This window comes from Pristiophorus japonicus, chromosome 1 (genome assembly GCF_044704955.1).
Source record: "Pristiophorus japonicus isolate sPriJap1 chromosome 1, sPriJap1.hap1, whole genome shotgun sequence".
NCBI lineage: Eukaryota > Metazoa > Chordata > Chondrichthyes > Pristiophoridae > Pristiophorus > Pristiophorus japonicus.
This window is the reverse complement of record NC_091977.1, coordinates 531,075,480-531,101,198: the sequence shown is the minus strand read 5'-3', so window position 1 is coordinate 531,101,198 and position 25,719 is coordinate 531,075,480. Positions and strand designations below refer to the sequence as shown.

The 25,719-nt window shown below is 43.0% G+C and overlaps 1 protein-coding gene across 6 annotated transcripts in view; it reads left to right on the top strand.

The window, feature by feature from the left end:
- The window catches only part of LOC139277917 (intermembrane lipid transfer protein VPS13B-like), a 1,209,249-nt gene that overhangs the window by 382,215 nt on the left and 801,315 nt on the right, over positions 1 to 25,719 (top strand). For all 6 annotated transcript variants that reach the window (XM_070896555.1, XM_070896554.1, XM_070896561.1 and 3 more), the window contains exons 18-19: positions 16,993 to 17,127; positions 24,390 to 24,569. In XM_070896555.1, coding sequence (XP_070752656.1) covers positions 16,993 to 17,127; positions 24,390 to 24,569 — 315 coding nt within the window. The remainder of the gene's footprint in view (positions 1 to 16,992; positions 17,128 to 24,389; positions 24,570 to 25,719) is intronic.

Sequence of the window (25,719 nt, the reverse complement as noted above, 5' to 3'; positions counted from 1 at the left end):
ATATCCGACCACGACAAGTAGCTGGGACCGGACCCGATCAGACAGACAGCTGGCATGCGTAAACAACTCTTCTTCTTCCTCTCTTGTCCTGAACTACCCAAGAGTGTTACCGAAGTCAGCATGGTATCCGCCCTTGGGAGTCCTTATTTCACTGTCTGCGCTGTGGCCTCCTCGGGTTTTGCTTTTATTCTCTTTTTAGTGGTGGACATGGGATAGAATATTGACAAGATCTTTTAACCTATAGAGGTTCCCCTTAAAACAAGGTGCCCAATGGCATGTCGAGTTCTTTGTTTAAGCCATGGAAAAAGGGTCAACCCTCCTGTTATCTCCCACCTGTTAGAGGTCTTCCCTTAGCCATTACACATGTCCTTCTATACTTGACCAATCATGGCCTTCCAGCATTTTGAGGCCTGTCTTTCCTTATCTCCATCCTGCCTGCCCTAAGGCTAGAGTCTCTCATCTCATACTTTTTTTTCCAGGAAAATGAAACTTACACAGTTCCAGTAAGACACAACAAATACGTTAACCCCTTACTTGTCTCGGGCAGAAACATACACTCATTTAAACACAGTATTATTCGTGTCACAGTTTCATTCGCATAACCATATGCATTTTTAGGCATGCCTAATATCTAATATATCAGCATGGGCCCTGATTTGCATGTATTAAGGAGGCACTTTCCTGTTTACGGCCGAGTCAGCTTCCGAGTTAAAATGGTGGATGGCGGAGTTTCCGGCATTAATTGGGAGGAGGGGAGAATAAGGTGATTTTCGCTACTTTAACTGCTCACCACCTGTTCTCGCTGGGTGGGTTGTGTTAAAATTGGGGCCATGGATTTTCCAAGGTACATGCGTGCAGGAAGTGCAAGACATATATATTTTACTCTCCAGAATGTTAACTAACCAATGGAAAGGAGATGTCTTCTTGATGTATAATTTTTCCATGGCCAATTGAGATTTGTCAAAATTCAGCCCACTTGTGGCAGACAGAATCATACTGCTGCTGAAAAAGCTTAAGTGAATTTGTCACTGGTTTAAATTGGTTTAAATATGTGATTTGTGTATTATGTCTTCTGTTTTTTTCCCAAGCAAATGTATTTTGGGGAACAATTTGAGTGTAGATCTAGATTAATGTTTCATTAATAAAAGATCATTTATCTGTCAGTGGATTTTTTGGAAAATAAGAAAACTTATTAAATTTACTTTTACCTCGCTATTTTAGAAGTGACACTATTCCAGTTGCTGCTGGCCAGCCCATGATAGAAAATGTAAATAGAAGTTGGTCTAAATTAGTGAAGATATAGATAAGCCATGATCAAATTGAATGTCAGATTGATACTCAGACTCCAGGGGTTAAATACAAGCAGGAATTTCACAAACCAGGGTTTTAGAAGGTTAAAGGGTGATTTGATCAAACTTTTTAAGATATTAAGGGGAACAGATCGGATAGTTAGAGAGAAACTATTTCTGCTGGTTGGGGATTCTGGGACTTGGGAGGCACAGTCTAAAAATTACAGACCTTTCAGGAGTGAAGTTAGGAAACACTTCTGCATCATCATCATCATAAGGCAGTCCCTCGGAATCGAGGAAGACTTGCTTCCACTCTTAGAATGAGTCCTTAGGTGGCTGAACAGTCCAATACGAGAACCACAGTCCCTGTCACAGGTGGGACAGATAATTGTTGAGGGCAAGGGAGGGTGGGACAGATTTGCCGCACGCTCTTTCCGTGCCTGCGCTTGATTTCTGCATGCTCTCGGCGATGAGACTCGAGGTGCTCAGCGCCCTCCCGGATGCACTTCCTCCACCTAGGATGGTCTTTGGCCAGGGTGTCCCAGGTGTCGGTGGGGATGTTGCACTTTATCAGGGAGGCTTTGAGGGTGTCCTTGTAACGTTTCCTCTGCCCACCTTTGGCTTATTTGCCGTGAAGGAGTTCCGAGTAGAGCGCTTGATTTGGGAGTCTCGTGTCTGCCATGTGGGCATGCGGACAATATGGTCTGCCGAGCGGAACTGATCAAGTGTAGTCAGTGCTTCAATGCTGGGGATGTTGGCCTGGTGGAGGACGCTAATGTTGGTGCGTCTGACCTCCCAGGGGAAACACTTCTAAATGAAAAGGGTGGTAGCAGTTTGGAACACTCAAGTGGCAATTGATGTCAGATCAATTGTTAATTTTAAACTGAGATTGATAGATTTTTGTTAACCAAAGTTATTAAGGGATATGGGCCAACGGCGGGTATATGGAGTTAGGTTTCAAATCAGCCATGATCTTTTTGAATGGCGGAACAGGCTAACGAGGCTAAATGGCCGACTCCTGTTGCTATGTGAAGTGCTCAGCTGGATTTTCTGAACAGGAATCTATTTTAGGTCCATCAGGTCTGGATTTGTAGAATGACAAAAAAAAGTTTTGTTATAGTTTGTATACTGCTGTGAAGATTGAAGCTACTTATGTGATGGCAAATGAAATTCTCCAGAATATTCACAACATGAAAAGTAACCCAAACCACAAAATTTGTTGCCCTGAATTTCTATGAGGAACTGTGGCACAGTAAGCATGTTTTAAATCAAAAGACATCAAGAATATCTTACATACTAATCAGAGCGTGTTGTGAGGGAGAAAAATTCAGCGTGGAACAGAAGGTGGCCTGAGGGATTTTTAATGGCATTTTTGATATATGAAAATATACAATAAGGGAAAGTTAAGTATGCTTCTTCAAAGATTTCTTGAAATAGTTTCTTTTGGGGATCCATATTAAAAGAACTTAAGTCAACACCTGCCATTCATCAAATGTCTCTTCATTAGTTTGCTTCAAATCAAGACCAGTGTCTCAAATATTTCTTTTGCCCCTTAAATAGCTGGTTTGATTTTCATAAATTTGGCATTATAAAGCTTTCAAATAAAATGATTATGCCTGCAAAGCGGAAAAACTTCAGTGGTTATAAATGTAAGGACTTGTGTCAACAGGTCAAAGAAATTTGAAATGAGTAATGGATATGGTATTTCATTTTTGAAATGTAAACTTTTTTAAATTCAGCTAGATTTCCCTTGTACCAAATTAAATTTCATCATGTTTGCCGTACTCCTCAGAAGGGATTAATAAAAGAAAAAGTGGAGGATTTTGCACAAGATGAAGAAGATAAATAAATAATAATTCTTAATAGACATGATTTTAACTCTTTAACATATACATATGCTTTTAGAAATCTCCCTCGGACAAATGTACTGCAGTGAATTGTTCACCACGTGTGTTGACATGAAGTGAACAGGGTTGAAGAGTTACAGGAGGGCTCATTTCCCCTGTTCTTAAACACGCCGTTCGTTCAAACACTTATAATCCTATTTCCTTACAGAGCGTCTTTTATTTCTGTGTCCAGTCCTTTCAAATACAGTGTTATTTTTGATAAAGCACTTTCTTAAACCTCGATTTGCTTTTATATTTGAACTAAAACTGCTGCAATCTCTTTACCATTTATTATGCTGACGTTGATTGGGTTTTTTTTGCTGCTGCTACAGTGCATTTAGCGTTTTGGACATTTTTGGCAATAGGACCTCTATCAAAGAGTCTAATCCCATGGTTCCTCTTTGTGAGGAATTGAGGACCACTGTAGAGCTCTCTTTGAAGTAGGGTTGTTCTTTGAATGTTAAGATTCTGACTTAGTGATGATTGATTAAATCATTGTTGTTGCAATAAGTACAAATAAATCGGTGTTTGGCCATGGCGGTGGGAACGTGGGCCCCAGAACCAAATATTCCTCTGTCTCTTCGTTGACAACTTTAACTTGAATCTCTGACATTGGCAACGTGTAGGGAGCTGTTCCACTCTAGTGGAGTCCACATATAACATAAATCGACTTGAATTTGTAAGTGCTACATTAAAGTATAGACTTTCAAGGCTTGGTCCACATTCAATCAGCGCATCATTAAACAGGTAACAACGAAGAACTCATTCACAATTTCTTTGCTGGTGCACACTTCGAAAAAGCATTTGCTTTCGATGCCAACTTATCACTACTTCAGAGCTTGATCTTGAGCTGGTGTGGGCATTAAGGCTTAAATGTTTTAGAGACTTGTGGGAGAGGGGGGGTGGGAATTTTGGGAACACCCCATTTCAGATGCTAACTTTTAAAAGTTGAAAAAATTTGTGCCAGGAACTAATGTTTTTCAACTTCTAAAAATTTGGGGTTTGCACTGCAGGAAGAAAGTGGAGCGCTAAATCAAGCACTTCACTTCCTTCCTGGAGCACCAGAGGCAGCAGGTGGGGCGGTACTTGTGCAGTGCTGCACAATGGGCCATGCAGTGCTGCAACGTTGGAAGGCTCCTTCCCTCCCTTAAAAGGAAGGGCCATCGCTGCAGGCTGTGCAAGGGAAATACTTACCTGGTCCCCGACGGCAGCCGTGATCCGGCCCGATCAGCCCGATGCACTGCAGCAGAGTACCAGGCTGATCAAACGGGATGGAAGAAGCTTGAAAAAAAATCGATTTACAGCACTGCTTAAATTTTTTTACTTACCTCGCCTTTAAGCATCGCCCCCGAAGCGTCCGGCCTCCTGATGAACACCTTCTGTAGCTGCCGGTTTAGCCCGGTGATGCTGCAGGGGACGGAACCGAAGTTTGGGTCCGAGCGCTAACGGGGCAATGTGCACGGCGATGACGTCGCAATCTCCCGGCAAAGGAGATCGTGGTGCAACATCCTACCGCTGCCGCAAACCTTCCGCCGAATTTAGCGGGAGTCGATCATCTCCGGTCGGTAAATGGTTAGCGCCCCATTATTGCCCTCCCCGGAGGCGATAACGGGAGGCTCTAAGGAGGCCAATTTCTAAGCCTTGGTGTTGACCACAGATAAACCTATTTTCTGCTGAAAAATGATCATCAACTTGAAAAAAAAATATTGGGAACAAGAAGAACTCAGCTGACTTGTTTCCTGGACTGTTTCTTTCTTGGGAATGTAGATATCGCTCTTTCTCTCTATTTCCTTTGATTCCCAGTGTGTTACATTCAGTCAGTTATAAGTGTTTATGACTTAGATCCTTGCGTTCTAATCTAATCATCTTGTCCTCTGGAAATAACCGACATCATCTCCTTGAGGGTAAATAGTTTTCCCTGATCTTGGATTTCTCCTTAATGGCTTGGCTACTTAACCAGGGAGACAAATAGTCAAAGGCATATTGCACTTTGGTGTCGAGTCACAAATTGCTCCCAAGAAATCGTTCGCTAGACTTACAATGCTGATAAATTATTTGTTTTCTGGTATTCATCTAACCAACTGGTTCCATCATTATGCAAGGTTTTTGGCTTCGGAGTATCTTTAATATGTTCTGCATTTGAAGCCAAGTTCTCTCAGGTTACACGTGGCAGCCTCTCGTACTTAGGATTCATTTGCTGGTTTTATTGCACTTTTGGCACAAACATTGTGCCATTTTTGTTGTGCGCGTGCCAAAATATAAAACTGCTGGCATGGGCTAGTATTGGAAGACTCGAAGGGATCTGAAAGAGGTGGACACGTTTCTTTTTGCATCATAGCATTGGTTGCTGTGCTCAGCCTACTTTTTAATGTGACCTTTTCATTCATTTTTTTTGCTCAAATCTGGCAGTACAGTGGCCTCTTTGAATTTTTACTTATTGGAAAAAACTTAACTGTCTTTTTTTTCTTGCCAATTGGAAGAAACTAATGAGTTAGAGGATGGTAAGCAGAATTTTATGCAGACATTAGCGTATATGTGTCTGGCACTTTGCCTTTCCCTACTGAACATTAATGCAAAAATGCGAGCGTTTTGTTTGTATAAAGAAAGAAAGACTGATTTGAAGACGATCTCGGGATGTCCCATAAACTCGATCTTATCCAAAACTATGCTGCCATATCCTAACTCGCACCAAGTCCCGTTCACCTTTCACCTCGATGCTCGCTGACCTATATTGGCCACCAGTCTGTCACGCCTCAATTTTAAAATTCCGATCTTTGTTTTCAAATCCTTCCACGGCCTTGCCGTGCCTTCAGCTGTGAAACTCCCTCCCTAAACCTCTCCTACTCTTTACCTCTCTCCTCTTTCAAAGCACTCCTTTAACACTACCTCTTTAACCAAGCTTTTGGTCATCTGCCCGATTATCTCCTTATGTGGCTTCTGTGAAGCATCTTGGGACATTTTACTACGTTAAAGGTGCAATATAAATGCAAGTTGTTTAGTTTTAAAGAGAAATTACTATTGAAATGTAGGAAGCAGGCAGCCAATTTGTGCACAGCAAGATCGCACAAGCAGCAATGTAATAATTACCCGATAATCTGTTGCAGTGATGTTGGTTGATGGTTAAACATTTACCAGGATACCAGGGATAACTCTGCTGCTCTTCTTCGAAATAGTGTCTCCTGTCTCATCTGAAATACTGCGCCTCCGCCAGTGCAGCACTCCCTCAGGATTGCTATCCTAGATTTATGCTCAAGTCTCGGGAGTGGGATTTGAGCCCACAACTTTTTGACTCGGAGATGAGTGTTACCAACTGACCCACAGCAGAAACACCAAATGAAATATACTTTTGGTATTGGATCAGTAGATGAAATCTGAAAATGGCATTGTGGAATGATCTGCCTCTTCTCGTCACCTCCATTTGTATCTTGTTTTGTGAAATGACTTGAGAATTTACATAATTTTCTTTCTGTTGATTTTTCGTCTGAATTTAATTTATTATATATAAGCTTTTCTTTATTAGCCAATTTTACTTTTAATTGGCAATTTATGTACAGCTATGCTTTGGATCCTTGATGGGTACAGCAGCACATGAACCCTGTGCCAAATAGCCTAAGGAGGCAAGTTACTGCTGAACTTGGCAAGGACCCATGCCACTGTTTACATGAGCATGAGTCACTTTACCCCAAGGAGTGACCGTGTTGTTCTTTGCTTTGTAGACCTAGGCAGGTCTGTTTCAACTTGGGAATGGTCACCCTCAATCTTCAGGAGAGGAATCTTTTTGTTTCAAAAGTCTTGTTGAGAACCACTAACTCAGTGGGTAGCACTCTCGCCTCTGAGTCAGAAGGTTGTGGGTTTGAGTCCCACTCCAAGGACTTGGACGCCAAAATCTAGGCTGACACTCCAGTGCAACATTACAAACGGATTATCTGGTCATTATCATGTAGCTGTTTGAGGGAGCTTGCTGTGCACAATTTGGCTGCCGCATTTCCAACATTACAACAGTGACTACATTTCAGAAAGGTACTTCATTGGCTGTAAAGTGCTTTGGGACACCCGGTGGTCGTGAAAAGCGTAATACAAATGAAAGTCTTTCTTTAGAGCCAGGGAAACAGCTTTGCACCACAAGGCTCAGTTGATCGGCAGCCGAATTGCCTGTCCTAAAATCCAAGGTGAAAGATTATATATAAGCTTGCACATGTAGCTTTTTGCAAACTTTATAGTCTTTTTGAAATGAAAATTTCTTGTATAGAAAGAAGTACTTTTGTTATAATACTACCTTTTTGCTTTGGCAAATTGTCTGGCTCTGTACCAGTTATCAATCACCTGTACTTTATATAGTATGATGACCTCCTATCTTGAGGCCATACCCTAAATTACTTCTAAAGGTGGTGTCAGAACTTAATTTTAAACAGGAAATTACTGTTCCCTTTTTTCTATCCATCACCTCATTAGTCTTAGTTGGAATGCAGGCGTCATTACATGGATGTCAAAAGAGTTTCACCTATGGTGTGGATAAACCTAAACCCATTCATAAAAGCAGGTAACCGTTTCATGTTTTGTGGAGCATGTACCCTTGGATCTGAATTTGCTCAACAATGGCTCGGTGAATATATTCTGCACCAGGACCTTTGAACGAGCTGAAGGTTCTTTCCACTCGATTTGTATCTGCGTTCTGTTCATGTGATCTACAGAACTTTCACTTGGAGGAATCCATTATTCCTAACCAAAGATGGTTTGCAATTTTTAGATCTATTCTAATTTGCATGAGATTTCATCCAGGTTGAGATTGGCTACCTTCTTGTTGGGTTTGACTATTGGAGACGGTGGAAGGATTGGGTGAAAAATTCAAATTTCTTGCACGCAGTGCCAGCAAATGACCCTTTGCATCCACAGTGTGAACATCAAATTCGTCCTGTCGAATCTGCTTCATTCGAAAAATAATCCATATTCCAAAATTCCAGCCAGCTCATCTCCCTTTCGTTCTTTGAGAACATTCATTGCAATTTTATATAGCTGTCAATTGTTGTATTTTTGCCTCTTCTGGAGAGAGAGAGAGAAAGCAATCACTCACCAGCCCAAAGGAAGTGTTTTCATATGTTTCAAAGTTGAGTCATGCGATTAAAATTACTGGCACCACAAACACATTTTTAAAAAGTTTCATTCTTTTGATTCAACATGTTGAGAAGCCCTACAAACTGCGGTGATGTGCAAAGGAGTTTTCAATTGAATACCAGAATGATAGCAGGCAGGTGATCTTTGTGTAGAATTATATAGAAATTGAAACATGGAAGCAGCTCCTTCGCCCTCACCAGTCTGCGTTGGTATTCATCCTCCACAAGGACAGCAGACCTAATCCCATGCGCCCAACCCTGTTCCTGTACTCTTTTTTTTTTTCTCCTTTCCTTTAACCACTGATCTAACCTATTCTTAGAAACATAGACTAGGGTCAACTTTCTATCAATACCTCAGAGTGCATTCCACGGTCTCACAATCCCCTTATGTAAAAAAAAAAAGCACAGAATTTAGGCTGACACTTCACTGAGGGAGTGTTGCACTGTCGGAGGTGCTGTCTTTTGGATCAGATGTTGAACCGAGGTCCTGTCTGCCCTCTCAGCTGGATGTAAAAGATCCCACGGCACTATTCCAAGAAGTGCAGGGGAGTTATCCCCGGTGTCCTGGCCAACAGTTATCCCTCAACCACTAAGTTTAAAAAAATTAACCCAGATGATATAATCATCTCTCTCATTGCTGTTTGTGGGCGCAAATTGGTTGCCGCAGTTCCTATATTACAACAGTGACTACACATCAATAGTTGGCTGTAAAGTGCTTTGGGACCTCCTGAGGATGTCTAAGTTGGTATATAAATGTAAGTCTTTCTTATTTCTTTTTACTTTGCCATAAAACCTAATATTCCATTAGCTTTTTTATGGTCTTATCTACTTGAGATGCTACTTTTAACCTTGCGAAGCCACACTCCCAAATCCCTCTGCTCTTCTACATCATCCAGCCTTCCCCCATCTGCCACTGTTTAGCCCATTCTGCCACCTGATCAGTATCCCCTTGCAGCTTCTTTTGGTCTGCAGAATTAGTCATTATGCCTCCTATTTTAGTACCATCGAAAAATTTGGAGTCTTTTCCTACTAGCCCTATAACCAAATAGTAGATGTACATCGTGAAGAGAATAAGTGCCAGAACAACCATATTGCCCATTTTGAACTGGTATGAGTTAAGAGCATTTTCAAAGATTATTTTTTCATAGAAACATAGAAAATAGGTGCAGGAGTAGGCCATTCGGCCCTTCAGCCTACACCACCTTTTATAGACTTTGTTGCACATGTGCAGGTAGCTGTAGCTTCATGCTTGTTGTGCTGGACAAACAAATCCGAGGTCATGAGTTTAAATCCCACCATGGCAAGTTGTAAAATTGAATTCAATAAATCTGATCATTTGTGGGCTAGCTTGCACTAGTGAAATTGATGAAAAAGCTGTCTGATTGCCGTAACAACCTAACTGGTTCATCAATATCCTTCAGATAAGAGCCCTGCCACCCCTGCCTCATCTGGCCTACTTACCATTCCAGTCCCAGAATACGTAGTTGGCTCTTAATGCCCCCAGGGGAACTGGAGATGGCAATAAATACTGTATTTGCCAGTGTTGCTCATATCTTAAGGACAAACAAAAATGTGGATGCATGTTTGTAACTGATTTCACAACATGACTGACTGAGTGAATGTTTAGGGACCATTTGTTGGAAGTATTCAGTCAGTACGAAGCACTTTTCAATAAGGATAATCAAAATAATGACATTTATATCAAGTTTGCTTTCAATTTGAAAAAAAATACACACTCTGGCTTTGAGCTTTGCTGTATGCTTCAAAGAATAACTAAAATGAGTTAGTAAAACGTATTTACAAAAGAACTCTCTGCTCTGATATGGAAATCCGAGCATTCATGCAGAGATTTCCCTCAACAAGAAACGATTGGATATTTAAAATGACTGTGTATTAATATTTGGTAACTTTCATTTTACTGTTAAAGAAAAAAAAGAAAGACTTGCACTTATATAGCGCCTTTCACGACCACTGGACGTCTCAAAGCGCTTTACAGCCAATTAAGTACTTTTTGGAGAGTAGTCAGTGTTGTAATGTGGGAAACACCTGTACAAATTACCTGTAAGTAAATGCTAAAGAGTTGCGATGAGTGTCAACAATATTATAAAGTGTTAAAAAGACTAATAGAAAACTTTATCCTAAGCATATATTTTTAAAATTGATTCACGGCATATGGACGCCACCAGTAAGGCCATCATTTATTGCCCGTCCCTAATTGCCCTCGAAAGTGGCGGTGAGCCGCCTCCTTGAATACAACTGACAAAGGGTCATTGACCTGAAACATTAACTCTCTTTCTCTCTCTATAGATGCTGCCTGACCTGCTGAGTATTTCCAGCATTTTCTGTTTTTATTTCAGATTCCAGCATCCACAGTCAGGCAAGTGAAGACAATAGTGAATGTCCATCTGATCCTTCACAAATGTTCCTGATTGGCTGATTTGCAAGTCAGGAACTGTAATCTATTTCAATATCATCTTTGGCGATGACATAATCTCCTCCCATAGCAATTCTTGCTTGGTTAGTTTTGTGAGTTTCATGTTTGAATTAAATCGGTGTCCTTTTAAAATAGCCAGATGAAGGAGAAGGCCTCTAATTTCAAGATTAAAAAGAGATGGGGAGAGATAACTGCTCGTTGGCCATTGCTTGTCTGAAGCTGTTAAACCTGGTGTTACATGACTTACTTTAACTTCATGTCGATTTTGAGATTTAGGTACTCATTGTACTGCTATTTTTTTCTTCATCAAACGTGAACTATTTAGTGCATTTCCATGTGTATTAGTGATTCATTACGTTGCTGAAATAATAAATATTGCATCTTCTATCTTTCCCTCAGCATTTAAAAATAATTTTAATTGGTTTATTGGTATTGTGAATTCTTGTCTTGTATCGGTTGAGTCAGCATATGCAATCTAGCTGTACTCCGCCAACTTTGGCCTCCCCTGCTTGAATTCAAAATAGTGCCATGGGATCTTTTGCGCCATCGGAGAGGGCAGACGGGGCCTCTGTTTGACTTCGCTGCCGACAGTGCAACAATACTGCACTGGAGTGTAGGCCTTGATCCAGGGAGTTAAATCCATCACCTTCTGACTCAGAGGCAAGAGTGCTGCCCACTGAGCCACGCTGACCTGTGTGCTTGGCATAGGAGAAGCCACTGTGGAAAGGTGGTTCATCGAAGGGAATTATGTATTTTCTTTGTCAGTCTCAGGCTAAAGTTATTTGCTTAGGTTTTTCTTACTGAATTTGTATGCACTGGTGCTCTCAGCTGTACCGTGGATCAGCTCTCGTGCTGGACTAAATGGTGCTCAGGTGCTGTATTTCTCCCTCCTTTCCCTCCCTCCATTGTTATTTCTTCCCCCATCTCACGGTGTAGAAAGCCACTGTGCCAAATATTATCCCAGCTGCATCTGCTCCTCATATTATTAGTTAGCTATTTCCTGCAGGCACTATGTAAATTTTTCTGTCTCAAACATTTAAGTCAACCAAATAATTCTGCTTGACCCTTTTTGGAAAATCCAGAACTAATATGGCTTACTGCTCTTTTCAAGCACTCCTGCCAAAGCTAGCATTTGGGCATCTTTCAGTTGCTTAGTCCTTATCCCCTGGGAGGACAGACGCACCAACATTCGCGTCCTCGACCAGACCAACATCCCCAGCAATTGAAGCACTGACCACACTTGATCAGCTCCGCTGGGCAGGCCACATGGTTCGCATGCCAGACACGAGACTCCCAAAGCAAGTGCTCTACTCGGAACTCCTTCTCGGCAAACGAGCCAAAGGTGGGCAGCAGAAAAGTTACAAGGACACCCTCAAAGCCTCCCTGATAAAGTGCAACATCCCCACTGACACCTGGGAGTGCCTGGCCAAAGACCGCCCTAAGTGGAGGAAGTGCATCCGGGAGGGCGCTGAGCACCTTGAATCTCATCGGCGAGAGCATGCAGAAAGCAACGACTATCTGTCCCACCTGTGACAGAGACTGTGGCTCTCGTATTGAACTGTTCAGCCACCTAAGGACTCATTCTAACAGTGGAAGCAAGTCTTCCTCGATTCCAAGGGGCTGCCTATGATGATGAGTCCTTATCACCACAGTCCCTGGCGTTTTAATTTTAAGGTCTTATTCAAACCTTAGATGGGCTTCCGACTCCATATTCACTCCATCACAAAGGCCACCTACTTCCTCTCAAGTAAAATTGCCCGCTTTTACGCTGTTTCACTCCATCAGCTGTTGAAACCCTCATCCATGCCTTTGTCACCTTTAGCCTTGACGGTTTCAATGGTCTCCTGACTGCCATCTCCATCCTCCACCCTCCGTGAACGTCAACTCATCCAAAATGATGATGCCTCTATCCTATCCTATACCTAAGTCCCACTGCCCATCACACCTGTGCTCGCTGACCTACATTGGCTCCCAGTCCCCCAACAGCTCAAATTTAACATTTTTATCCTTGTATTTAAATCTCTTTTTTTGGACCATCTCTGTAATCTTGTCCAGTCCTACATTCAGATCCCTCCCTACAAATTCTCCATCCCTCTGACTATGGCTCTTGTGCAGCCCCCTCCTTTTGCACCACCATTAGCAGCTGTACCTTCATTTGCTTGGGCTACACTCGAGTTCTCTCCCTAAACAGCTCCATCTCTCGACCTCCCTCTCTTCATTCAAGGCTTTCCTCAAAACGCCTTGTATGTACTTCTTTGACTTGGTATCCATTTTTGTCTGATTATGCCTCTGTGAAGAGCCTTGGAAACATTTTCTATATTAAAGGCACTATAAAATGCACATTATTGTAGTAGTAATTGTTGCAGAATTCAATTATTCCCAACATTTTATGTTTGCAAAAAAAAAAATCATCATTTAATCTTTAAACTTCTTGGAGTCGAAATTGCCCTTTTTATCGCCCCATTAGCGCCTCGGGTGGGGGGGGGGCGGCACTAATGGGGCGTAATGAGGTTATCGCCCAGAGGAAGGGGTCGATAGCGCCTCCGGGAAAATTGCCCCGGAGGTTGGAGGGGGAGGGGCGTTGTGCCATTAGCGGCGCACGCCCCGGGCAGGCGTATGCACGACAATGACATCATCGGCGTGCGCGGCGTCCCCTTATCGCACCAACCCGATCCCTTTGCACCTGCAGGGTGCTTGGCTTCGCGGCTGCCATCTTATTTTAATTGTCAGCCGACTCTGCGGATGGCCCGACAATGGCAGCCGCTGGTTTGGTCCAGTGAGAGGCACTTCCGCGTCGTGCTGATGACATCAGCGACCCGCTTCCACTATGCTCCCGCTCCACGGTAGCGTAGAGCGCCTCCGATAGCACTTGGGCAATTTTTTCAAGTTAAAGAGCTGAATTCAGGGTCACTTTCCTTGGCGCCAGGTGGTAAGTTTTGACTTTATTCGGATTATACGCCCCAAACCTGGCACGGGGCAATTTCGGCACCCCAATGTGTCCAATGTGAGACATTGTGATGTTGAATGGGATGCCATGTATGAATAATCAAGCTGGCACTTTCAAACCACTTTACAGAAATGTAAATGGGCAATGAAGAATGTTAAGGAACATTGAGCCATTTGCCTGAGCTATGTCTTTCTTAGTGAAAAAGCACAGGCAGAATGTTGGTCATTCATCATCAACAGTTAAAACAGTGAATTCACATAAAAAGAAAATCGAAACATGGAATGTTTGGAGTGGTTTTTGCTCACATGTTTTACAGAGCCCATGAAATAGAATTCATACTAAAGGTGAGATCATCATTTTCTACAGCGTTGTTTTTCCATTTATCTTGCCACATCAGGCAGACATTACACATGGAGACAGTATATTTTTGAAGGTTGCTGCCTAAAATGAAAACGGATGATAAAATCATACTTTTCACAGCAAACCTATGCTGTGCTATATATAACCTGATGTATTAAATACAAGTGAGGGAAACTCTGTGGATAGATTATTTATATTTTAAAAAGTGATGCTGATTATTTAGGGCAGAAGCAGTTCTAGGTGATTTTTTTTAAAAAGTATTAATACACTGGGGCTGGTGAATATAGTTAACCTATAGTTTCTTTACTAAATGTTCTCCACTGAAGCTTCCATTGTAAATATTTCTGCACCTGTGCTAAAGACAACAGTACAATATTTTTACCAAAGTAAAATACTGCGGATGCTGGAAAGCCTAAAATGCTGGAAATACATTTCAACGTTAACTCTGTTTCTCTCTCCAAGCTGCTGCTTGACCTGCTGAGTATTTCCAGCATTTTCTGTTATTAGTACAATACTTTTGATGATTATTGAGGAAAAATTAAACATTTTCATGATTGATCGTGCGCAGTCAGTCCGACCGCCAAATTGATGTGCTTTGCGTCTCGTTTACATCTGAAAAACGGGCGCAACGCGCACCAATTTCTACCCCTCTAGTGAAGTGACATATTCATTGCTAGCTTTTCCATCTGCACGTTTTTTAAAAAAAGAACCAGTGTAAACTTCCTAGCTGTATATAATAAGTAGCCAGGTAAGGCAAAGGGTAAATGAATAGGGTAAATGGTTAACAAAGTAACCATATGTACAAATACATTAAGTGTTTTATTAACTAAGTAAGCCTGCTGAGTTTAGGAGGAAGTCTGCGGTCACTAAAAATAAATCTGCAACTCAAGACATCTCAAGTCTGTAACAATATGGACTTCGGACTGTACTTTCCAGAATGTCATGAAATGAACGTAAATTAAAATTTACAATTGCTTTGCTAATGTTGGACAGGGTTCTCAAAATGGAAAGAAAGAAAGACTTGGATTTATATACCGCCCTTCACGACCACCGGACGTCTCAGAGCGCTTTGCAGTCAACGAAGTACTTTTTGGAGTGTGGTCACTGTTGTAATGCAGGGAACGCAGCAGCCAATTTGCGCATAAGCAAGCCCCCGCAAACAGCAATGTGATAATGACCAGATAAACTGTTTTTGTTATGTTGATTGAGGGATAAATAGTGGCCAGGACACCGAGGATAACTCCCCTGCTCTTCTTCGAAACAGTGCCATGGGATCTTTTACGTCCACTTGAGAGAGTTGACAGGGCCTCGGTTTAATGCCTCATCCGAAAGACAGCATCTCCAACAGTGCAGCGGGTTCCCTCAGCAGTGCACTGGAGTGTCAGCCTTGATTGTTGTGCTCAAGTCCCTGGAGTGAGAAAGATTTAAACTGTCAATACCATTATCGTTTCTGTTTGCCAGTTTTTTTTCTTTGCGAATCCGTTGCAGTTTTGAAGACAAAAATCATTTCTCAGTGTATTTTACGATATTGGTAGAGCAAGGATCTCTGGAAAATTGACGGCACTAATAGTGAAATTAGAAAAATGATAATGGTGAACTGCTAGGAAGTTCCTGGTAGAGATTCGGTAGAAGATACTTTGATGTGGACCTTCATCCATAAACCAATTACCATTGCTCAGTACTATATATCACAAACCAATGCAAAGGACTCTGTGTCCTTCCACTATCATATATCTCCATAAAAATACTCTGCAGTGGTAGCTCAATACAGACACCATACTGTTGTGAAGTGTTACAAATATGTTCAGTCTGTAAAGGTAAGTGAAGTTTGTGGCAGAGTTCACTGGTTTGGATTGATGGTATGCTCGTTTTCTGACAGTGAGGGTACATCTATTTCCAGCCAGGCGGAACCCTGTTTACATTGCTTGGCTCCTGCCTGGCTGGAACTCTAATATCCCATTGAGGAAAGCTCCGCGCAGGCCTGGATACGTGATTGCACAAGCTGTCTTCCAACAGTGAGAATTCGAAACGTTTAGAAGGTGTGGAATGGAAGAAACCCGACGCTAAACATTTAACTTGAGCTAAAGTGGTTTTAAAAAGTGCAGCGGATCCACCTGAGCACTTTGTAAACCAGCTGTGACTGACCACCACACTGGACTTGCACGTTGCAAGGACACCCTCAAAGCCTCACTGATAAAGTGCAACATCCCCACTGACGCCTGACACCTGGGACCGCCCTAAGTGGAAGGCATTGAGCACCTCGAGTCTCATCGCCGAGAGCATGCAGAAATCAAGCACGGGCAGCGGAAGGAGCGTGCGGCAAATCTGTCCAACCTTCCCTTACCCTCAACGACTATCTGTCCCATCTGTGACAGAAACTGTGGTTCTCGTATTGGACTGTTGAGCCACCCAAGAACTCATGTTATGAGTGGAAGCAAGTCTTCCTCGATTCCGAGGGACTGTCTATGATGATGGACTTGCACACCATGCTGTGTTGAAGCGAAGCAATGTAAGACTGCAGCCTCCAGAATCAGGTCGTGCCTTGACCCCACATTTACACCGCCAAGTGGCAGAGCTGAAGGACAGTGCAGGGTCAATGCACCTGAAGCTTCTGCCATATGATTTTACTGCCATATGAGCTGGGATGAAACTGTCTTAATTATCTTTAACTATCACCAGTTTATTTTGTTTGCGGGTCTGTACCGAACGTTGCAGTTTTGAAGATTTTAAAAAGTTTTCTAATGTATTTTTTTTAAATGTTCACCAGCAGATTGTATAGCTGCATATTTTTCTCTTTTATCTGAAAGTTTTTTTAGTTCAGTATAAAGCTTCCTAATGCATCTACAAACCAGCTTGTAGCGTGGAACATTAAATAGCTTAAGTGTTGAGAACTAACTCCTCTATTTCGATTTTCTGATTATTTAAATACAGCAGACGACTTCATTTGCAATTTTCTTTTTATTAGGTGTGAAATCCCAGAATCCATTGCCAACTCTGGAGGGTTCTATCCAAAATGTTGAGTTGAAGTACTGTAGCACATCATTGGTAAAATGTGTTTCGGGGACCATGGGATCAATAAAAGCTTGTGCCAAAGCCCCAGGTATGTGCAGCTGGAACATGTAAAATTTTATTGCCTGTACAGGAGAATTGGCCTAACCCTTTATAAGGGAACTCACTGAAATTAGAGTTTACTTTGTCTGTCATGAATCAGCTTTTTTCCCCTAAAGATTTGTTGTTCTGTCAGTGGAAGACCTTATTGTGCTAACAATTCTACCTATAATGTACAATGATTGGGCAGTGAAAATATTCATCATTATTTTACGTTTCGACCAAAATGTTTTGAATGTTTGTTTGTATTCCCTACAGTTCGCTCTTAAGAATTGTGGTGCAAACTTTTAAGCACTGGCATCTGTGTAAGCCTGATTTAAGGTAAGTATTTATGGTATGTCCCACATTGTTTAAAGTCAGAACATTCAGTTACATGCTTGCAATAGAAAACAGGTCATTCAGAATGGCACTGGACACCACACATTCAGAATCCCATGTTGAATAATTGAAACAAACATGGTATTTAACAGAATGAATCTATTAACCAATCTTCCATATAAACACAATTTAGTGAAAATCAGATTTAGCCCCACATCACGTATATCAACAGAGCATTTCAGTAATCTAGGCGCAAGGCGGTTCGCGAAACTGGTTTCCTTCTCTTTTTTTATTCGTTCACACGATGTGGACGTCGCTGGCAAGGCCAGCATTTATTGCCCATCTTTAATTGCCCTTCTTGAACCGCTGCAGTTCTTGCAGTGACGGTACTCCCATAGTGCTGTTCGGTCGGGAGTTTGAGGATTTTGACCGAGCTTCGATGAAGGAATGGCGATATATTTCCAAGTCAGGAGTGTGTGTGACCTGGAGGTGGTGATTGTCCCATGCACCCACTACCCTTGTCCTTCTAAGTGGTAGAGATCGGGGGTTTGGATGGTGCTGCCAAAGAAGCCTTGGTGAGTTGCTGCGGTGCATCTTGTAGATGGTGCATACTGCTGCCAAGGTGCACCGGCGGTGGAGAGAGTCGATGTTTTAGGTGGTGGATGGGGTGCCAATCAAGCTTGCTGCTTTGTTCTGGATGGTGTCGAGCTTGAGTGTTATTGGAGCTGCACTCAAAGCGCTGGAGTAATACCATCAGCGATGCCTCCGCAAGATCCTGCAAATCCCCTGGGAGAACAGATGCACTAATGTCAGTGTTCTCGCTCAGGCCAACATCCCCAGCATTGAAGCACTGACCACACTCGACCAGCACCGTTGGGGGGGGCCACATTGTCCGCATGCCTGACACGAGGCTCCCAAAGCAAGCGCTCTACTTGGAACTACTACACTGCAAGTGAGCCCCAGGTGGGCAGAGGAAATGTTTCAAGGACACCCTCAAAGCCTCCTTGATAAATTGCAACATCCCCACCGACACTTGGGAGTCCTTGGCCAAACACCGTCCTAAGTGGAGGAAAAGCATCCGGGAGGGCGCTGAGCACCTCGAGTCTCATTGCCGAGAGCGTGCAGAAACAAAGCGCAGACAGCGGAAGGAGCGTGCTGCAAACCAGGCTCCCCACCCACCCCTTCTTTCAACCACTGTCTGTCCCACTTGTGACAGAGACTGTAATTCCTATATTGGACTGTACAGTCACCTGAGCACTCACTTTTAGAGTGGAAGCAAATCTTCCTCGATTCCGTGGGACTACCTATGATGATGAACTCCTCCAGGCAAGCGGAGAATATTCCATCACATTCCTGACTTACGCCTTGTAGATGGTGGAAAGTCTTTGGAGCGTTAGGAGGTGAGTAACTGAGCTGCCGAGCCTCTGACCTGCCCTTGAAGTCACAGTATTTATGTGGCTTGTCCAATTATGTTACTGGACAATGTTGATCCCCAGGATGTTATGTTGATGGGTATTTTAACAATGGTAATGCCATTAAATGTCATGGGGAGGCAGTTAGGGTCTCGTGTTAGAGATGGTCATTGCCTGGCACTTGTGTAGCGCGAATGCTACTTGCCATTTATCAGCCCAAGACTGAATGTTGTCCATGTCTTGCTGCATGCGGGCACAGACTGCTTCATTATCTGAGGAGTTTTGAATGGAACTGAATTCTGTGCAATCAAACTGTGCCAATTCACCAAGCATTTCATTGTGGGCAGCACTCCTGCACGACCCTTGCACTCTGATGAGCTACCACCTGCGTCACCATTTTCACCTGCCCTGGCTGCAGCCCAGTCATACCTGGTGACTCATCACATGTCGATCCCACCTCTATGCTACCCTCTAAATTACACACAGGGTCAGTATCTGAGCTGGTGGCTGCTAATGTGAAATCGAGTGACGATGCTGTGTCTTCAGTGCATTCTTCCTCTTGTAGTTCCTGCTCCCCCACCACTTCCTGGCCAGATTGCAGTTCTTGGCTATCTGAAAGGAAAATGGCAGAGGCGTAGGGTTGTGATGAGGGGAGGGGTGGGGAAGAGGGGTTGCAAGAAAGAGCTGCATGCTTGCGCCATCTGCAGCGATTAGAAGAGATTCTGGGATGAGGGGAAGTGGAATGTGGGAAGGAGGATTAAGTATGAGGATCCCATCATCTTGTATTTTTTCAGCTGCATCGCTGGCCGCTGGCTCAGCAATAGTGGCTCCAGTAATCTCCATTGGGGTAAGGTCATGCAAATGTGTCTGTTTCCCTGCGGGCAGCTCCTGCTACCACCAATTATGCAAGAGAGAGGGAAGTGTGTCAGTGAGTGTCGTGTAATATGTTTGGGTGATTTGCCTGTCATGGTTGAATAGCTGGCAGTGAGTGCAAGCTGTGAGATGTGGATGTGAGGCTTGCAGCACTGGTAAGAGGGTGAGGTGAAGCTATGAATGTGAGCCATAATTGATATTGTTGGTAGGTGAGTGAAGGGAGTGGTGAATTGAGCAGTGTCTGAGCCAAGTGATTCAGTTGTAAGGATACAGTATTTGAAGATGCATTCACTGGCCTTGACCACTCGTGTGAAGTCACTTGAGGCACTTCATCCAGGTCTTCGGTGCTACACTGCTGGCATTGATTGTGACCGCTATCTGCTCCCAGTGCCTTCTCCAACTTTGTCTGGAGGACCTCCTGGCCCCCTGTGGAACTTCCTGACCTGTGGAAACAGGACGCCTCTTCTCTTGTTCATCTCCTACACCAAGGCCTCCAGTGCTGCGTCAGAGAACCTTGGAACATGCTCTCTGTCATGTTGCGTCATTACTCAGTGTTGTTCCTGCTCATACTCTGTTCCACAGCTAACTGCATCACCTGCTGTAGCCAGAATACACCTCCCCTTTAAGAGGTGCAGGCTGCCTTTAAGTAGTGGAGGCTAGCTTTAAATGGTGCTAGCCTTGCCGAGGCATGCAGCCACTCAGCAGTGTGTTCAGCGCAGTGCTGCATGCTACAGAATCATAGAAGTTTACAGCACGGAAGGAAGCCATTTCAGCCCATCGGGGCCTATTCCCACTTTCCAGCTCTTGGTCCGTAGCCCTGTAGGTTACAGCACTTCAAGTGCATATCCAAATACTTTTTAAATGTGGTGAGGGTTTTTGCCTCTACCACCCTTTCAGGCAGTGAGTTCCAGAACCCCACCACCTTCTGGTTGAAGAAATTTCCCCTCAAATCCCCTCTAAACCTCTCCCCAATTATTTTAAATCTATGACCCCTGGTTGTTGACCCCTCTGCGAAGGGAAATAGGTCCTTCCTATCCACTCTATCTAGGCCCTTCATAATTTTATACACCTCAATAAGGTCTCCCCTCAGCCTCCTCTGATCCAAAGAAAACAGACCCAGCTTGTCCAATCTTTCCGAACAGTTAAATTCTCCAGTCCATGCAACATCCTCGTAAATCTCCTTTGTATCCTCTCTAGTGCAATCACGTCTTTTCTCTAATGTGGTGACCAGAACTGCACGCAGTACTCGAGCTGTGGCCTAACTAGTGTTTTATACAGTTCAAGAATAACCTCTCTGCTCTTGTATTCTATGCCTCAGCTAATAAAGGCAGGTATTCCGTATGCCTTCTTAACCACCTTATCTACCTGTCCTGCTACGTTCAGGGATCTGTGGACATGCACTCCAAGGTCCCTTAGTTCCTCTACACTTCTCAGTGTCCTACCATTTAATGTGCATTCCCTTGCTTTGTTAGCCCTCCCAAATGCATTACCTCGCACTTCTTTAGATTGAATTCCATTCATCACTGTTCTGCCCACCTGACCAGTTAATTGATAATCTTCCTGCAGTCTACAGCTTTCTTCTTCATTATCATATGAAGTTTTCACGCTGCCTGCATTACTTTTTCAACGGGCGCGGCTTAATCGCGCATTGCAAATCCCGCGCCCTTTTTCGGGGGCAATCTAATTTTTACACCCCCAGTCTCAAATGATGCAATTAAAATCTTCTCTCTGTGCTGCCCGTAATGGGTCCTCAGTGAAAGAGTTTTAACAGTCTTCGCCCAGTTGCCAGTACAAAGCTATCTCCTACCTTTGTACTAAATTTGCAGTGCTTCTGTGTGTGATTGCGAGGGTGGCTAGTTTTGAGAGCAGAAACAGTATTGATTGTCCAACTGAGCGTGCTGTTTTGAAGTTAAGGCACCTTGAAGAAATTAGATGGAGGTTCAACCTCTGTCTTTCAAATAACAGCTTTGCTTTTCCTTTGAGATTAGCTTCTCTTCATAGGAAGTTTAAATTGATTCTTTAGTGTAGAGGCCACTGCCTGTTTTTCACACAAGCATCAGCTTTTCCAAGCTCTGTTTGCACTTTTCATGGCAGATATGGAAAATAACTGATTTGGGCTTGCAGTGGATTATGGGGTGACTTTTAGCTCGCTGAAAATAGCTGTTTCTTGTTCAGGCACACCGTGTGAATGGGGCCTGGAAGTGGGTGGTGAAGAAAGCAAGGAAGAACTGGCATTTATACAGCATCTTTCGTGGATGCAGGTGTCCCAATGTGCTTCACAGCCAACGATTGCTTTTGACGTGTAGTCCCTGTCTCAATGCAGTGAAATACGACAAGCAATTTGTGCACAGTAAGATCCCACAAGCAGCAATGAGATAAACTTCCAGATTATAGGAAAAGGAGTAGGCTGTTTTGGCCCCCGTAGCTGTTCCGCCATTCAGTGAGATCATGGCTGATCTGTGATTTAACTCCATCAGTTTTTGGTGATTTGGGTTTAGAGATAAATATTGGCCAGGACATCAGAAAAATGTACCTGTTCAGACGGGCAGCGCAGTGGGCTAACTTTCAGCAGGCTTATTGGATACCATCTGCTGGCACTCTTAGTACAGCTCTGGTACCTATCGTTGAGATAGTTTTATTGCTTAGACATACTGGCTTAGAAATTGGACCGCACCTGAATTAGAGAACAATTGCCTGTGCGGCGTACACTGCACGCGCCGAATGATGTTGGCAACAGGGTCATGGCAAATTGGTCTGCTGCCTTCATTTGTTTATTACCTGCGACTTGTGGGCACCAGTTGAGGTGCCAGAGGCAGTTTCTCGATTACTGAGTTGATGGGACGAGGGTGAATTGAGCCAGCTCGGATAATGGCTGAGTTTCTCACCAGAAGTCTGTGAGGGGAGGGAGGAAACCGAGAGGGGGACGAGCGGTAGCCGGCAGTGGCCCGCGCATTTTATAAGGCGAATGAAAAGATTTTAAACTTGGCTTTTTGTGTGGCAGTCATCAGCAGTCCCTTTAAGAGCCACTGGTTTGGCTGCTAATTGCGTGAAGACACTGACCACAGAATGTACGTCACCTGCTGTGGTCAGTCGCGATCAAACTTTACAAAGTGGGCCTCAGAAGATGTTAATTACCTGTTTCAGGCCTGCACCCTGGACACCTACAGAGGAGCCCTGCGGAGTGGCACACTTCCAGTGCAGAATGAGTGGGCACACTCTGCCCACCATATTGGACACTTGGGCACTGTTTTACACCTGCAAAACTGGCACAGTGCAATTCAATTTCTAGGCTATTGGCTACTTATATAGAAACATAGAAAATAGGTGCAGGAGTAGGCCATTCGGTCCTTCGAGCCTGCACCACCATTCAATATGATCATGGCCGATCATGCAACTTCAGTACCCCATTCCTGCTTTCTCTCCATACCCCTTGATCCCTTTAGCCGTAAGGGCCATACCTAACTCTCTTTTGAATATATCTAACGAATTGGCCTCAACAACTTTCTGTGGTAGAGAATTCCACAGGTTCACAATTCTGAGTGAAGAAGTTTCTCCTCATCTCGGTCCTAAATGGCTTACCCCTTATCTTTAGACTGTGACCCCTGGTTCTGGACTTCCCCAATATCAGGAACATTCTTCCTGCATCTAACCTGTGTTTTATATGTTTCTATGAGATCCCCTCTCATTCTTCTAAATTCCAGTGAATATAAGCCTAGTTGATCCAGTCTTTCTTCATATGTCAGTCCTGCCATCCCAGGAATCAGTCTGGTGAACCTTTGCTGCACTCCCTCAATAGCAAGAATGTCCTTCCTCAGATTAGGAGACCAAAACTGTACACAATACTCAAGGTGTGGTCTCACCAAGGCCCAATACAACTGCAGGAAAATCTCCCTGCTCTTATACTCAATTCCTCTCGCTATGAAGGCCAACATGCCATTTGCGTTCTTCACCGCCTGCTGTACTTACTGACAGTTCTTTGCAAGAATTTCTTCACAAAGAATATGGATTTCCCTTTCATCCTGATTGTGACAGAACTGGTGTGCTGTGCATATGGAATGCAGAACAAAGTTAAATTAGCTATCTTGGGTAGCATTGCGTTCATTCTTCATATGAAATAATCCTTCACATACCAAGATTCCACGCAACAAACCCCTTAGTCCTCCCCCGAGTTTTCGGTTGTATATTTATATTACATTGTTATGATACGATTACCCTAAGGAATGACTTGTTCTGTCAGCCTGTGGGAAGTGAGTTTATATCAAGTCATATCAATGTCCAGATAGCTTTACCAGGATGATGTCCCTTGTGATCTTCCAAATAAAGGGTCTGACCTGAAGAATGAAAACATACTCTGTGTCGGTGCTGGTCAGAGTTGCTTACAGTCACAGATGCTCTATTGTGTGTTGAAAAATTCTTGGGAAGCATCTGAGTTCACGGAGCAGCCTTTTCTTGGCTCGTCAGCAAGGTTGATTGTTGTGGTTTGCATTGAAAATGCTTTTCCCAAAATATTGGTTAAAATCCAAGATTCCATATGATAAAACCGCCCAGTGAATTTTGCTTGTCTGGTTGGTGTGAAGGTAGGGAGTCAATCAGTTAGCATAACATTTGAGGTTTTAAAGAGTATTGTTAAAAATGTTTTTATCAACATTAGGAAGAAGTGATGGTGTGAAGGAGAAACTGATTCCGCTAATACAAGGACCTTCAGACACAAGAGAATTGCACAAGAGCAAATGGTTGAACGAAAGCAGGAAACCTGAGTCTCTCTTAGCCCCTGACCTGCTAGCTTTCACTATCCAGATTCCTCAGCGAATGGACAGCTATCATAACTCTGGTAAGTGTAAACTTCATGATTGTACGATTCTTTTATTCATGGCATTCCTGTCATGATTGTAGCTGAGCTCCACATTAATACAGCATGTTCAAGAATATGATACGAAATACAAATCACGTAATCTTGCTAATATGTTGCTTTAACAACTACAGTATTCCACCTGTGGTGAAGTTATGAAATATAATAATAATCCATTAGTCAAAAGTACTTGAGATAAAGCTGAACGTTTCTTGGTAAGCAGATCAAAAATCAATGCTTTTTAACATGTGTTGAATGAAATATCTTTTATTGTTGCAAATCAAGAAGAATGTAATTGCTCTCCTTTTGTATTTGAAATACATGTTCACTCTGAAAATTGCAAAAAAAAATGTACAGCTGGCATGAATTTTAATCTTTTTGCAACTGTTAAAAATAATTTTAAATGGTTGCACAATATGGGTCTGTTGGACCTTAAGGAAGCTTTTATTCATTTGATGTGGCCACTTGGCATTTTAAGCGGTACTGAAGTTGCACAATAGTCTAGGAATGAAGCTATTATAAAAAAAATCATACGTTTTAAGAGGATTAAAAGCTTAAAACATCAAAAATACAATAGCCCATTTAAGAAAATAACTGTGACCATGTTGTCCCAACTTATTTACTTATACAAGAATGCCTAGCTCATCTTTTAGCTCAATCGCAGTGTGGCACCTCAGCAATACAAATTGTTACGTTCTCCGAAAAGTTTTTCTGCTTGATGTGAAGTTAGGAAGACAATTTTGCACTATTAATTCCTCTAAATGGACCGCATTTGCACTGATAGTCAACCATTTAATTTAATATTGGCCCAGAATTTGTGGTTGGAGGCTTCCCGCCGGTGGTCCCGGAGGTTCAGAGGCTTGCGGTCCTGGGTCTTTATGCGAAGGCCTTCGAGAGGCCCACGTATCCCAGGAGCCCATGGGCTTTGTACGCATCACTGGAATCACATGGCCCGGCCTAATCTATCAGACTCGGGGGATCCCCATTCATACTTGAGAGTTCCATATATACAGAACCACCATAAGTATGAATGGGAATACCCCAAAAACACACAAACACTGAAAATAAATTTTAAAAAATCGCATATTTAAAATAAATCAAAATTGAATCATTAATTATTTATTTAAAACAA